At 49.5% G+C, this 15,264-nt stretch overlaps 1 protein-coding gene across 1 annotated transcript in view; it reads right to left on the bottom strand.

Moving 5' to 3' along the window:
- The window catches only part of FBXO47 (F-box protein 47), a gene marked incomplete at both ends in the record, with an annotated part of 584,326 nt that overhangs the window by 173,160 nt on the left and 395,902 nt on the right, over positions 1–15,264 (bottom strand). Inside the window, one exon of the mRNA XM_082272782.1 lies at positions 5,400–5,576. Coding sequence (XP_082128908.1) covers positions 5,400–5,576 — 177 coding nt within the window. The remainder of the gene's footprint in view (positions 1–5,399; positions 5,577–15,264) is intronic.

The following is a 15,264-nucleotide window of genomic DNA, read 5'->3' as shown; positions in this document are numbered from 1 at the left end:
GCACCACATGCCAAGGTGAGCACCTAATGCAGGTTACAGTGCTCAAAGTAAACATTACAGGCCAGCCTGGTGACTGTGGGGTTTGGGTACAGTTCCCAACGTGTGCTCGGGGGTCACTGATCTGAAAACCTCTAATGAGCCATGAAGGCAGTAAGCAGTCAGATCTTGATAAAAGTGGCAGTTAAATGAGCAGGTAATGTGGGGAAAAGATAATAGGGGTCTCATGGAATGAACAAGGTTGTGACGGTGTTCACCGTCACTGGAATTTAAGGACAGATGGGTGATGGTTTGGACTACTACAAAGGGGACAGTCCTATTCAGGAATAATGTCTCCCTTGTAATATGAAGATTTTTATTCCCTGTATAGTATGAGGTCTCTGACCAGGAAGTAAAACTCCTAATATGGACATTCCAGGAAGTTCAATGAGGAGACGGGCTGGCTAACAATGTTGCTTTTGTCTGAGGTGGCTTTACATTCACCTATTGTCAGGTGTGCTAATGACCTCACCTATTGTCTCCTTGCACATGGCAGTCCTTCTGGTCAAGCTATCTGACCAATCACTGCTGACTCATTTTCAATTCCTCATTTGCATGGCTAAGGAGGACCAGAAGGGGAACTGCAGGTACTTTACAATTGACCAATAGGAAAGCGGTTGTTGGGGGCAGGATGTTCCAAATTCTGTATAAAAGTGTGCTGTGTTCTTCCAATAAATTGTCTTCCTGTTTGAACTTACATACAGGCTTGCCTGGTGTTTGTTCTAATGGATTCCGAACGGCACATAGCTGTAGTTCGGATCCCGGATCCTTGGTTGACCGAACCATCAGACGTTGTGATCTGCAAGCTGACTCACTAGAAACAGAGGAGTGTCGGGAGAACGGAAGCAAGCGAGCAAGGGTCTCGTCACATTGGTTGGCAGCGGTGGGATTTGCTCTCCAGTTACCGGGACACTCCAAACCACCACAGTTGATGACCAGCTATGCAGCATGCAGGAGAGCCACGCTGAAAGACTTACTTGAGAGCCGCGGAGGGACCGGTGGGACAAAGAAAAAGGCCACCCTGATCAGTGAGCTATCCGAGATGGATAAGAGGGATGGTGATGCAAGACCCCGGTCAGTTGAAGACTTGTTTCAGCAACGAGTTTGAGAGCGGTTGGGATTATATGGTGCTAACCCATCAGAGCCAGCCATACAGAATGCCATTAGAGACATCCAGCTGCAGGATGAACGGCAAGAGAGGGAACAAGAGCAGCAACATGAGCAGAAAATGGCAGAAATACGGCAATCGGAGAAAACGCCTAAAGATGCAGCGACTTTCCGTAAGTTGCCCTTTTGGGCGTTCAAACTATTTAAGGAAGGAGAGGAGGAAATTGACGCATTCCTGCAGGACTTTGAGAGACTATGCCAGATACATGAAGTACTGTCCCAAGATTGGGTCGTCTTACTGGCGAGTAATTTAACTGGCAGAGCGGCAGATGCATATCGGGCCCTGGAGGACGAAGACGCTAAAGACTACGACCGGGTAAAAGAAGCTTTGCTAGCCCGATTTGCCATTACACCCGAAGCCAGCCGGATTAAGTTTTGAGAATCCCGGAAACAAACCAACACAACATACATGGAGTGGGCACATCGTCTGCAGTGGAACCTTAAGAGCTGGTTCCAGGGAAGCCACGCTCATACCATAGAGGACATCACCCAGCTAGTACTATTAGAACAGTTCTTTAACCACACCCCTCCGGTAGTACGGGATTGGGTGCGAGATAAACACCAACAGACGGTACAGCAAGCGGCTACTCTGGCTGATGAATATCTGGACTCTCGAAGGTCAGGCGAAAACGAGCGCTATCCACTATTATGGCCCAGTTTACCAGCCTCTAAGCCAACTTCAGTACCTCCGTGGTCTGCCTCTAGACCCCCAGCCCGACCCAACCCTCCTACCGAACCTAAGTGCTATACCTGTAACCGAACTGGTCATCTGCAACGATATTGCCCTAGCCAATCCACGAGGTATCGAGAGACTAATCATCCATCCAGACCAGCGGCTCATTGCTACCAGAATGAGCCCAACTATCGAGATGTTCGAAAAGTTCACCACACTCTTCCTGAAGCGGATCCTGTCCAAGCTGCTGCCGGAGATAATCGGCAGCACCATCGCCTGGCAGTATGGGTTAATGGGCAGCAGGCCCAGGGACTCCGCGATTCCGGGGCTACGATTACCCTCATCCAGCCTCACATGATTCCCCAGTCAGCCCGGACTGGCCAGACTGTTGCAGTCAGGGTAGCAGGGGGAAAGGTGCTACGTTTATCCACCGCCCAAGTCCTCTTGGATTGGGGCTCAGGGGAGCGATATGTGTGAGTGGGATTACTACGCAAGTTACCCGCAGAAGTACTTTTGGGGAACGATTTGGGCCATTTAACTTCCTCTTATGCACCAGAGGCCGCCATGGCCGGGATCACCAGACGTCACAGCCGCCGTCGCTCTCCCATGTCAAATCGAAGGCGGCATATAGGAAGTAGAGTAAGTCCGGCAAATCCTGATCCTAACTGCTGTTTGGGCATGTTTGGCCTAAGTCTTTACACAACGGAGCGAGATCTAAGAGAAGTATTTTCAAAATATGGTCCAATGGCTGATGTATCTATTGTGTATGATCGGCAGTCTCGACGTTACAGGGGTTTAGCGTTTGTCTGCTTTGAAAATGTTGAAGACGCAAAGGAGGCAAAAGAACGTGCAAATGGAATGGAACTTGATGGAAGACACATACGTGTAGATTTCTCAATTACAAAAAGGCCCCACACCCCTACACCAGGAATATACATGGGAATGTGGAGGGGTTATCCTGGCAGACAGACCTGGAACCATAAAACTACTTTTCCAACATCCTCGAGTTGACCCGTTCGGGGTCCCACAGTGGCTGTTGGACTGTTTCCCGGGGGAAGATATGTGACGGTGTTCACCGTCACTGGAATTTAAGGACAGATGGGTGATGGTTTGGACTACTACAAAGGGGACAGTCATATTCAGGAATAATGTCTCCCTTGTAATATGAAGATTTTTATTCCCTGTATAGTATGAGGTCTCTGACCAGGAAGTACCACTCCTAATATGGTCATTCCAGGAAGTTCAATGAGGAGACGGGCTGGCTAACAATGTTGCTTTTGTCTGAGGTGGCCTTCCATTCACCTATTGTCAGGTGTGCTAATGACCTCACCTATTGTCTGCTAGGGGATGTATTGACACTCAGAGTAAGGTGTATTGGGGGCTCGTTAGGGAACCATTGTTCTGTGTCTGGCTATTGTGTACATTGATTGCCCCCTGGGGCTTCTGTCTCCTTGCACATGGCAGTCCTTTTGGTCAAGCTATCTGACCAATCACTGCTGACTCATTTTCAATTCCTCATTTGCATGGCTAAGGAGGACCAGAAGGGGAACTGCAGGTACTTTACAATTGACCAATAGGAAAGCGGTTGTTGGGGGCAGGATGTTCCAAATTCTGTATAAAAGTGTGCTGTGTTCTTCCAATAAATTGTCTTCCTGTTTGAACTTACATACAGCCTTGCCTGGTGTTTGTTCTAATGGATTCCGAACGGCACATAGCTGTAGTTCGGATCCCGGATCCTTGGTTGACCGAACCATCAGACGTTGCGATCTGCAAGCTGACTCACTAGAAACAGAGGAGTGTCGGGAGAGCGGAAGCGAGCGAGCAAGGGTCTCGTCACAAAGGTTATATGGAGACACTCGGGGACAGAACCAGTAAAGCCAGTGAACAATGACCTGAAGGTAGCAACACATAGGAATGGATTCGTAGACCATAAGTTGAGTCCTATACTGTATAATAAAGATATGAATGTTAAAGAAATGAGCAGGCTTAAAGTGGTTGTAACAAAAAAAAAAAAAAAAAGAGCTCCTGTTTCCTTATAGCAGATTAAACAGCACAGTGCTTGTGCTGTCTATTCTGCCTTTTTCTAAGCTGTAAAAAACCTGGCTTATCCTGCCCGTTTCTGTGTTCCTCTCTGTGTGCTGACCACGGTTATCATGGCTGCTGATCCCTGATTACCATGGTCAGTTTACATGCCTCTGTCATCCTGTTGCTCTACCTCTTCCCCCACCTCTGTGCCTGTCAACTCCTGTGTGTGTTTCTTCCCCTCTTGGACAGGACTTGGACTGGGGGCAGTAAAAGTAAACAAATATTACAGCCATTCCCTCTGTTCTAATAATCTATCCTACACCGTATACATATTTTTTAATTTATCCTACATGTATACATGTTTTTTAGAAACAATGCCTGTAAATACCTTATCTTAGATCGCTTCTGGCTGGTCACATGACCTTTGACTGCTCTCCTCCCCCATCTAGGGGGTACAGCAGGAGGGGCTGAGCAGCCAGCACAGTGGTCACTTGACCTCCCCGGTGACATCAGAGGGGATCTTGGCCCCTCCTGCTTTAGCCCATAGATCAGAGGAATAGAGTTTCCGGAGGTCACGTGACCGGCCAGAAGAGATCTAAGATAAGGTATTTACGGGCATCCTTAAAAAAAAAAAAACATGTATACAGTGTAGGAGAGAATAATAAAACAGTGGGGCTGGCTGTAATTTTTGGTTACCTTTACAACCACTTTAAAGAACGAAAAATCTGAATCTTTTTTCTCCTTAAGAAATGCATAAAATACTGTTCGGTAAAAGGATGCTGTACACAGGCACTTAAAGTGCATGTAAACCCTTACATATACCCAGTGAGGTGAACAGCCTCAGATGATACACAGAGATTAAACAAATCTCCCTACAGAAGTTTTATTTGTATATCTGCTGCCTTCAGCTTTCTACACTGTTTAGAAAATGAACATTGTGTTAGAATTTTTTCTTCTTGTTCTAGCACTGGGTGTGGAGACCTGGCATACACTGTATGACAGCTGATTGGAGGAAAGGCACACAACCCCTCTCCACATGGGCAGAGGAAAGAAAAGAAACATGCAGAGCTGTGCTGTAAATAGATAAGCTCTCTGCTAATCTATCTCTATGCACCCACCCTGACATAGATTTCTAGCTGCTTTTATCTCCTGTGTGGGAGAACTTTATCTGAAGTTATCATGCTGATAACAGGAACGGAGCAGCAGAAGGACATGGGACTTAGGGCTTTGGATAGAGATAAGTAAACACTACAGATATGTGTTCGGGTCACATTTAATGAATGGGGTTTACAACCACTTTAATGTGTGTCCATTAGGCACTTACTTTGACTTACAAAACATACCTCTATTTGTCTTTATTAGAAGTAGCCACTCCCTGACACATACTATTCATAAGCAACCTCACTTTCCCCCTGGATTAGCATATAAAACAAGAGTCAATGAATGGCTATTTCCATTGGAGATTAGCCATGCAAAATCAACTTTGCAGCATAGATACCATCATCTGCAGTGACAGGTCCAAAAATAATGTACAGTAACTGTGCTTGGTTCACCATTGGCCATGGTTTAAGAAGCCTTGTAAGCCAAAAGGCAGAGTCACTGCGGTGTGTCCAGTGATCCAGCAGAACATTGCGGCAGAAGAGGCGCACTTGAAGTTCCAGTGTATGTGATGTTCCTGTGTAGAGCGGGGGGAAAAAAGTTAGAACAAATGAAAGAGAAAGAGAAAAAAAATGGTCAGGTTTCTTATATAAAATATAACTGTGTACCATGAATTCATAATAAAAGATTATCCATACATGCACAAAAGTAAAAATGAAAAGACCAGAGCACAATTTTTCTGCACATCAATGGATAAGCCTTGTTAATATCAGACATCATATCCTTAAACACTTTGAGCAGTATTTGCTACATAATTTCATTTTGATTCTGTTTATAGCGTGCCTTTCGGCAAGGCTTCCAAAGAATCATCAGTAATGTTAGTATTTCTGAAAAATTAGCATGCATAAACACACCCAGCTACCGGCTTGTTCCATTCTCCCATTGTAACACCAGGTGCTGGCAGTCTCTTCAGTTCATCTGTAGTAAACCTCTTTAAATAAATAATAGGCAGCTCTCCAAACAGTTAACAATGAGTTTCACATATTTATGAAATAAATCATTAAGCACCATATACAGATATAACAGTACATCAGAATGCATGCACAAGATCTCCCCACAGTTCCTTTATCTAAACAAGGCAATCTTTCAATTATAAACATCATATACATATTTTCATTAGAACAGGGAGGAAATCCAGTCTAAAAGTACAGCAACTATCAAACATCAATAGACATGCATAGATACCAGAAAAAACCCTAAGCGGACATGCAGGCATTCAAGATCAGGTGAAGCGGAGAAGCACAACATGGTAACAAGTAGGTGCTTTCAAAAGGTTCTAAAACGTTAACAGTTTTCTCTTGCTGTGTTCATGCTCTCCAGCTAAGTAGGTCAGCCAGGTGCAAAGTGTTATAATGTTTTAGTGGTGCTCTGTGCAGTGGCGTCTCCAGCTTTCATTTTTAGGGGGGGCACATGGGGGGACAGGGACAAAAGTAGGGGGGCCAACTATAAAATGCGATCTATATCTATGCAATATATATATATATATATATATATATATATATATATATATATATACTGTATATTTCAATAATAGAATGCACTCCAGAGGTCTTCTAACAAATTCACCTTTGTTTAATTTGTGCAATATACAATACACTTGAGCGTCAACTTTTCAATCTGACTAGAGACTTTCATCAAGATGCTAAAAAGTCCCTCAGACGTACTTCAGAGAAGGAAGCTGGAGAGTCCCTTTAACATGACCAATAGACAGAAATTTGCATTATGAACCGGGCCGGCGCTCCCGCTAGGCGAACAAGACAGCCGCCTAGGGCGCACTGCCACCTAGGGCGCAGCCATACCTCCCTCTCCCAAGCGTCCCTGATTCCCAGAATGCTAGCGGCGGTGCGGGCGGCTTGGTTCCCGCATGCCACGAGTTACACACACACGGCAGCTGGTCTCTCTCCCCAGCTGCCTGTGTCAGTGCAGAGAACGGCGAGCACTGAACCCACCCCTCCCCCTTACTGTGTGTTTCCTGTACACAGAGGAGGCGGGGAGCAGCTCACCACTGTCTGCAACAGCGCTGCTCTGATCTGAGGTCTGTGATGTTTATAACTAATACAAACTTGAAAGGGGGGAGGGGTGGAGATGGGGGGCGTATGGAGATGGGGGGATGTATGTCATCTTTCTACCACCCCACATCTTCACCCCCCTGAACCCCCCTGTCATCTTCCTACCATCCCACCCACTGTCAGCTTCCTACCATCCCACCCCCTGTCATCTTCATCCCCCATCAGCTTCCTACCATCCCACCCCCTGTCATCTTCATCCCCCATCAGCTTCCTACCATCCCACTCCCTGTCCTCTTCATCCCCCCCTGTACCCCACTGCAAGCTTCCTACCACCCAAGCCCCTTAAATTTACTGGTGCACATCATATACGATGGACGCAGGGACAATGTTTTTCTTCCAGTGACAACGCGGACACAAGGACATTTTGTCCTTCCAGTGAAACCACCAATGCAGTGACTTTTTTATTTCAGTGACACCAAGGATGCAGGGACAATCTTTTTTCCAGTGACACCACAGATGCAGATGCATTTCTACCCAAAACCCATCTTACCCATAGTGCAGTGACCGTGTTTTAAAAATGTTTTAAAGTTTGATTTTTTTTTTGGGGGGGCGCAAGTGGCTGGTCTTGCCTAGGGCGCAAAATAGTCTAGCACCGGTCCTGATTATGAAGGGCCAGCTAGCTTGTCCTGTAAGAAGGGCTGCTTTGGCTCTGCTTCCATAAGAAACTGCCAGGAAGGGTTGGCTCTTCAAAATGAAAATTTAAGTCTTTAGATGAATATTGCTGAAAATGGGCATTAAACACATAAAAATGTAATATTTGTGACAATGGGCTGGGGCATGAAAAGCAGAAACATGAAATATTCCTAACCGATGCCCATTGTCAGTAATATTTCATGTTTATGTGTTTGATGCCCACTGTCAGGAATATTTCATGTTTATGCATTTTATGCCCACTGTGAAGAAGAAACAATGGGCATCAAAGGCATGAACATGAAATATTCCTGACAATTGGCATCAAAAGCATAAATATGAAATAATCCTATGAATTTATCAGGAATATTTCATGTTTATGTGTTTGATGCCCACAGTCAAGAAACAATGGGCATCAAACGCATATATATGAAATATTCCTGACAGAATTTTACAGCTGTACATATCAAACTTACTGACATGTATTATAGATGTTTGCCATGTTCAGCTGTAAAATTCTGTCAGAGTGTCAGTTCACATTGTCCTTTGCAGGGTTAGGGTGGGTGATATGACTCATTTCACCCTCACCCTGCAAAGGACAATGTGGACTGACACTCTGACAGAATTTTACAGCTGAACATGGCAAACATCTATAATACATGCCAGTAAGTTTGATATGTCCAGCTGTAAAATCATATGAGATTGTCATTTGTAGTGGAGTCACTGCTCAACTCACCTATGCGCCAATGCCACCGTGACCTCTGTAATGCATGCCCCCGGCCTGCTGCTCCTCGTGTCCTGTGCTCTGGCTGTGGCTCAGTGGCTGTCTCCTCCTCTTAACCTTCCGCAGCACTCTGTCTGCTGGGCTGGTGCAGGGACCTCAGTCTTCACAGCCAGGCTGGTCCATGATCTGGCTGACCTCGTTCTAAAATGGATGCCCTGGGCCCGCTGCTCCTCCTGTCCTGTGCTGTCTGGCTTTGGCTCAGTGGCTGGCCTGGCTCCTTCTCTTCACCAGACTCTGGTGGTCCGTGACTGACCTCAGTGACCACTGACCTGACCTCTAAAATGGATACCGGCCTGCTGCTGCTCCTCATGTCCTGTGCTGTGTGCTCTGCTCTGGTTGGCCTGGCTCCTCCTCTTCAGGCTGGTGCACTCAGTCTCACTCTCTGAGACTGCAGCCTGGTCCATGACCTGACCTCTAAGTCTGCCTGGGTGGGCGGCATCCATCGGCCTGCTGCTGCCGCTCCTGGATCTCGTGTGTCCTCCTCTGCTCCAGCTGGTTCCTCCCTTCACCTGTTCTGCTGTCACACAGCGCATCCCCCCTTAGAGCAGGCCAGGGTCCCCTACCAATAGATCCCCCTTGGAGCAGTCCATGGTCCCCCTCCCATAGATCCCCCTTAGAGCAGGCCTGGCCCCATCCCTTCCTGGTGGTCTTGGCCTGCTCTAGGGGATCTATATGGGGGGGACCCCTGGCCTGGTGAGTTGTCCCAACCCATAGACCCCCCCCAGGGTGGATCCCCCACTCCCCCCTGGGCCCCCTCCCCCATAAAGAACCCTTAAAACAGGCCAGGCCCCATCCCTTCCTGAGGTGGCCTAATGGCCCCCTCCGCCAAATACTTCAGTTAAACTTTAAAAACTTGTACCTTGTGTTGTGTCTCCCCTCAGTCTCTGGTGGTCCCTGAAGTCCAACTCCGGCCTCTCTCTCTCCACTAGTCCAGCAGCGGGCACCCTGCAACAAGATTCTTCCAGACTCTGACTTGTGCTCTCCTCTGCTCTGAGCGTGCGGTCTCATCACAGGCTTCCCACAGCTACAGTGTCACTCCCTAGTCCCTCCTTCAGAGAGGGAGACAATTCTCTGGAGTCCCGCCGCCACGCCAATTCCACAGTCCCTCGCTCTCACTTGCAGCCGCACAGCCCAGGAAGGCATGTCTTGTTCTGGGTGGCGCTGGCGGCAGGCCAGCGGGAGGCGGGACTGTCTTCAGGGAGCAGCGGGTGGCGACTCCGGCCGGCGACTGAGCACACACATGATGATGAATGATGGCGGGGCAGCGTGGCGGACCCCGGGACCCGGCGCCGACCCTTGATCAATTTATATGGGGGGGCACACTGTAACTTTGGTGGGGCCGTGGCCCCCTCTGGCCCTACCCTAGTGACGCTACTGGCTCTGTGTCCTTAGACCTATTCTTTGGGCTGGTTGCGTCCAGGGAGGATGAGTTAATCTTTTTCCTGCTCTTCTCTTCTGGGTCACCACTCCCTGCAGGTCATACCATATAAATAGGGCTCACGATGGGCCCTGGGGAGTGGGTTGGGGAAAGACCACCACAATGTAGCTGTTTCTCTGTTGGAGTGGATCACCCTCTTGGGTGGGGGTTGTGATTGAAGCCCAGTCAAGGGTTCCCTGTGGGTCTGGAGTCTTTAAACTCTCGTGCATTTTTTTGCCATTTTTGGATTACTGCCATAGACTCCAAAGGACTATTGCTACCACTTGTGGATTTACTGCCAAATTGACTCTTGCCTTGAAAGTATTACTTTCATGGACTTTTGCCAACTATACAGTCACTCTATGGGGCACTAGATTGCTTTGCAAAGGAAACTGTGTGGAAGATGCTATTGAGAACTGTTACTTGCTATTTGCTACTACCTTAGTAAAAGATCTTTAACCACCTCGATCTCCTCTCGTTCTGGGATGACAACATATGACATCCCCAATGTGTTCCTGCTCTTGCGCGTTCCCGGGGGAGCACAGCGGGGCAATCGCAGGCCCACCGTGTCCCTAAGACATGATGTGACCCTGATCTAGGTAAAGAGCCGATGACGCGGCTCTTTACCCATGCGATTGGCTGTTTCCAACCACAGCAGATCACATGTAAACAGGGAAGTGCCGTTTATCGACTCTCCTCGCTTCACACTGACAGAGTGTGAGGAAAGGAGAGCTGATCAGCATTGCCTTTCAGTGGTCATCAGTGCCTGCCCATCAGTGCTGCCCAGCAATGCTGCCCATCAGTGCCATCTGTGAGTGCCCATTAGTTCCACCTATCAGTGCTCATCAGTGCCACCTATCAGTGCCCATCAGTGCCGTCTCATCAGCCCACATCAATGAAGGAGAAAAATTACTTATTTACTTTTTTTTTTTTTTTTTAATTTTCTGTATTTTTTCGTTTTTTTTTTTTTTTTTTTTTTTTTAGCAATATTAAAAAAACGTGATTAAATAACACCAAAATAAAGGGGGGCGTGGTCTGACCGCGCGAGATGATGGACGCCTGCTAGGAGAGCTCCCGCCGCCACGAGCCGACCTAACCGCACTACGGGCTCTGCACTGACTCTGCACCGCCGGTGAGGATGCCTAACACTCCGCGCTCTTCCTCCGCCACCCGCTCTCGCTCCCCGAGGGACCCCGCTGCCAAGCTCAGCCCCAGCATTCCGGAGCTGTTCCGGACCCAGGCCGCAACAATGGCGTCCTCGGGCTGCGGCTCCTCTCCCGCAATCTCTCCTCCTCCCCCTGCCCGCTCCTATGCCACTGTAGCCTCCGGGGACCCGGAATCCAGCTCCCCCACGCCTGCATTGCATAGGCAGCTGAACATGGACGATCTCCGCTCGGTGGCTGCGGACATTAAAGACACCCTGGGGGCGGCCATCTTGGAATTAAGGGAAGATATCCATTCCCTCACAGGCAGGGTTCATGAGGTGGAAAGGGTGACTGCTAGACAGGACTCAGCCATACATGAACTGCACTACAGGTCTGATACCCACACGGTCCAGTTAAGGGATATGCAGCGCCATTTGGAGGACCTGGACAACAGAGGGAGGCGCCATAACCTTCGCATCCGCGGGGTTCCCGAATCTGTGGAAGGTGACCTTCTGAGTCCCGCCATAGTCTCCCTGTTCAACTCACTCCTGGATAGACCCCCACAGTCCCCCATCGACATGGAGCGAGCGCATCGCGCCCTGCGCCCCAAGGGCAGGGAGGGGGATCCGCCGAGGGATATTATCTGCTGTCTGGTGGACTTTCGCCTTAAGGAGGACATCTTACGCAAAGCGAGAAATAGACCCCACATTGACCTGGAAGGGGCCCCCATCCAACTCTTTCAGGACCTCTCGGGCATCACGCTCCAGCGTCGCAGGGAACTGAGACCGTTGCTTGACACACTCAGGGCCAACGGAATTACTTATAGATGGAAATTCCCGTTCTGCCTCTCGGCCTCTACACAAGGCCGCACAGCCCTTCTCAGGGTCCCTGAGGATCTACCCCACTTTTGTTCCACACTGGGTATTCCTTATATGCACCTGCCCAACTGGTATGCAGAGTTTCGTCCAGGTCCATTGGTGACCGATGCGCCTGAAGCGGAACCCATGGACGCCCAGGAGGTCAGGTTCCGGCGCCAACGTTCTCCATCTGAGGTCCGTCAGGCCCGTGTTCCTGCTGCTCCCCCTCACGCTAATAGTCCTACTAAACCGCCACAGGTTCGTCGGGCCAGGCTGGACGCCTAAGGCCCATTGTGCTCTCTTCTGGATCTCAGCCTATTCCCCCGGAAGGATTCCGTGAGTCTCACAGCCTTGGAAACTACAGTACCCACGCCTGACTGTGTCCGCAACCGCTGCACGGACTTTCTGCTTTCCTGAACGTTTTTTTCCCCGTTGCTCAGTTGCTTCACATCCTGCTCCCTGGAATGGTAATGTACTCGTGGCTCCCCTCCCCCCTACGACCCGTCTCCTTATTTTTCCCCTTCGGGTTTGCCCGCAACTTTGAACTAGAACTGCCAACACCCTCGGCCCCCTACCTATATCTCCGATTCCGGCTGTTCTTTTGTTGTTGTTAGTTTTTAAGCTGGTATGGGTGGGTCATATGCTCCCCGATAAGGGGTTTTTTTTTTTTTTTTTGTTTGTTTTTTTTTGGGGATGTACGTCTCTCCTTTTCAGGTGTCGGCTTGTAGTACCTTTCCATAATATTGTTTGTTATGTTTGCATTATGTGCTCAATTGCGTATTTATGCCAGGGGGGCCATTCGCCCTATGGGTACATTTTACTGTTTGCTATGTTTATGTTTTTGAGTTTGCAGACATCGGTGCCCCCATGCCTATGTGAAGCGCTGTGTCTCACCCCTTGCCTGGGACCGTGGGGCTTCGCATCCGCATCGGGCGCCGCCTGCCGACCTATGCCATCGGCCCTTCACTCTTCCTCGAGGTTGTTTGTTGGTGGGACCCCCTACCCGCGTGCAACGGATTTGCCCTGAGGCTTGCACCCGTCCGTTGCACTGTGAAGGTACGCATGCCCTGACATGCTCCGTTCACCCCCTCTTGCCCCCGTTTGGGGGGTGGTTATCCCCCGTCTATGCCATATGTCGGCAGGGTTCCCAGGACTGCTTTTAACGCCTCGAGGAAGGGAGGGGTCGTGAACATGTTCATGCACTTTCTTGGATATTGCAGGTGACCCCACAACCTCACGTTGATGGTTATATTGCACACTATTGCTTAGAGTTTTCCTGTCTAGGTATGTGTTTGGTTTTCAGCCCCCCCTTTTTTTTTTTTTTTCTTAATATACCACCATATGCTTGGCACCTATCCAGGTAGTCAGACGGTTCTCCCCTCCTTCTCCAATGTTGCACTGTTGGTATACTCCCCGATGCTTTGCCCTATGACTCCTATTTCCCTGACCCTACCTCTTGTGCACTCCCTGATTGTCCGCGGCCACCGCCTACATTGCCCACTTCTATCCTACGTCTGGAGCCCGTTCCATACATGTTTATGCCCTTCCCCCCCCCCCGTGCGTACCCCGACGCTTGACCCTTTGAGGCTCTAGATGCCTACTACTAACTTCTGTCCTCACAGGAGGCTTGTTCTTGCCCCGTGTGCTGCCCTTACACTGCCTTGCCCATGCACTACCTCTCGGTTCGTGGCCGGGCCCCCTACCTAGGTGGTTACTTCGGTCCCCTCGTCGCGTTCGGTCTACCCCAACCCCCAATTAGTGGTCTACTCCCCCCCCTGATAAAGAAGCCCCCGATTTATACTCAAAGTAGCCACTATACTCCCCTGTACTCTGTGTACCACTCCGTTTTGTCTCGGCAGGCCGGACTAGGTTGTGGTCTCTGTTCCCCGCTCTCTCCCCCCTTCTCCCCGCCGTAGCCTCTTGCCTTTCCTTCCTTGTCTGTTCCCTTCCCCCCCACCCTCCTCCGCTTTCTTTCTCTCCCCCCCCTTCTTGTGTTGTGTCTTGTCAACTATGCAGTCCTCTTCTGATCATACGCATCCCACTTTCAAGTTATACTCCTTGAACGTCCGTGGCCTCAATGTCCCTGAAAAGCGTTCCCAGCTTGCCATTGCCTTACGCAAAACCAAGGCTGACATTGTATTCCTCCAGGAAACCCACTATAGGTCCGACAGCATCCAAAAGATCCCTTCTTCACACTTCCCTGAGGCGTATCATGCCACGTCTGCGGACTCCAAGTCCAAAGGAGTGTCCATACTCCTATCCAAACACTGTCCATTCAAAATCACGGAGTCTATGGCCGACGACCAGGGTCGGTTCCTCTTCCTTAAAGGGCAGCTCCATGGCCGCCTGTGTACCCTGGCTAACCTCTACGCCCCCAACAAACACTTGGTCCCCTTTTTCAGAACCACCATCCGACGCCTGTCGGATTTCTGCTCTGGACAGCTCATTTTGGGAGGGGACTTCAATGTTGCCCTGTCCCCTCTTGTGGATACTTCAGCGGGTTCCTCCTCCATGCCGTACGCTGCCCTCCGCACGATTAAAACTCTCATGTCAACCCTTCTCCTACACGATTCGTGGCGCACCCTGCATCCAGACACTAAGGACTTCACCTTCTACTCGTCCCCCCACGATCGTTATTCCCGTATTGACTACCTATTTGTCTCCCAGGACCTTCTGCCAACCCTCCGCTCTGCCTCCATCGACCCGATGTTTCTTTCCGATCACAATCCCATCAGTGTCACCTTTTCTTTCCCCGCACAGTCTTATGCCCCGCGGGCGTGGAGAATGGATGGCTCCATTCTCTCTGATGCTGCCTGTGTTTCGGCGCTCTCGGAGCGCCTGCAGCTTTACTTTGCAGAAAACCAATCTCCGGATATCGCCCCCATCACGCTTTGGGCGGCGCATAAATGCGTGATCAGAGGAGAATTTATGGCACTCGCCTCTAAACGCAGGAAGGCTCATTCGGCTCAAGTTGACTCTCTGCTGCTGAAAATTGGTACTCTAGAACGTGCCCACAAGAGATCCCTAGCGTCCGCCACCCTCGCGGAACTTACCCTGGCTCGTCAGGAGCTACTGGAGACTCTTGGGAGATCTGTTCGCCGCAAGTTTGCTCTATCCCGAGGTCTGTTCTATGAACATGCTAACAAATCGGGCAAGCTCCTGGCCCGGGCCCTCCAGAAAAAACGGGCAGCCAACACTATTCACTCCATAGTTGATCAAGCGGGTAAAACGCTGAATTCCACTCCTGACATAGCAGCCCAATTCGTTAGCTACTACTCACGCTTGTATAATTTGCCGCGAGCG

Source organism: Pelophylax lessonae (assembly GCF_965119305.1).
Source record: "Pelophylax lessonae genome assembly, chromosome: 11".
NCBI classification, from domain to species: domain Eukaryota; kingdom Metazoa; phylum Chordata; class Amphibia; order Anura; family Ranidae; genus Pelophylax; species Pelophylax lessonae.
Note: the sequence above shows the minus strand (reverse complement) of the source record. Positions and strands in the feature narration are given on the sequence as shown.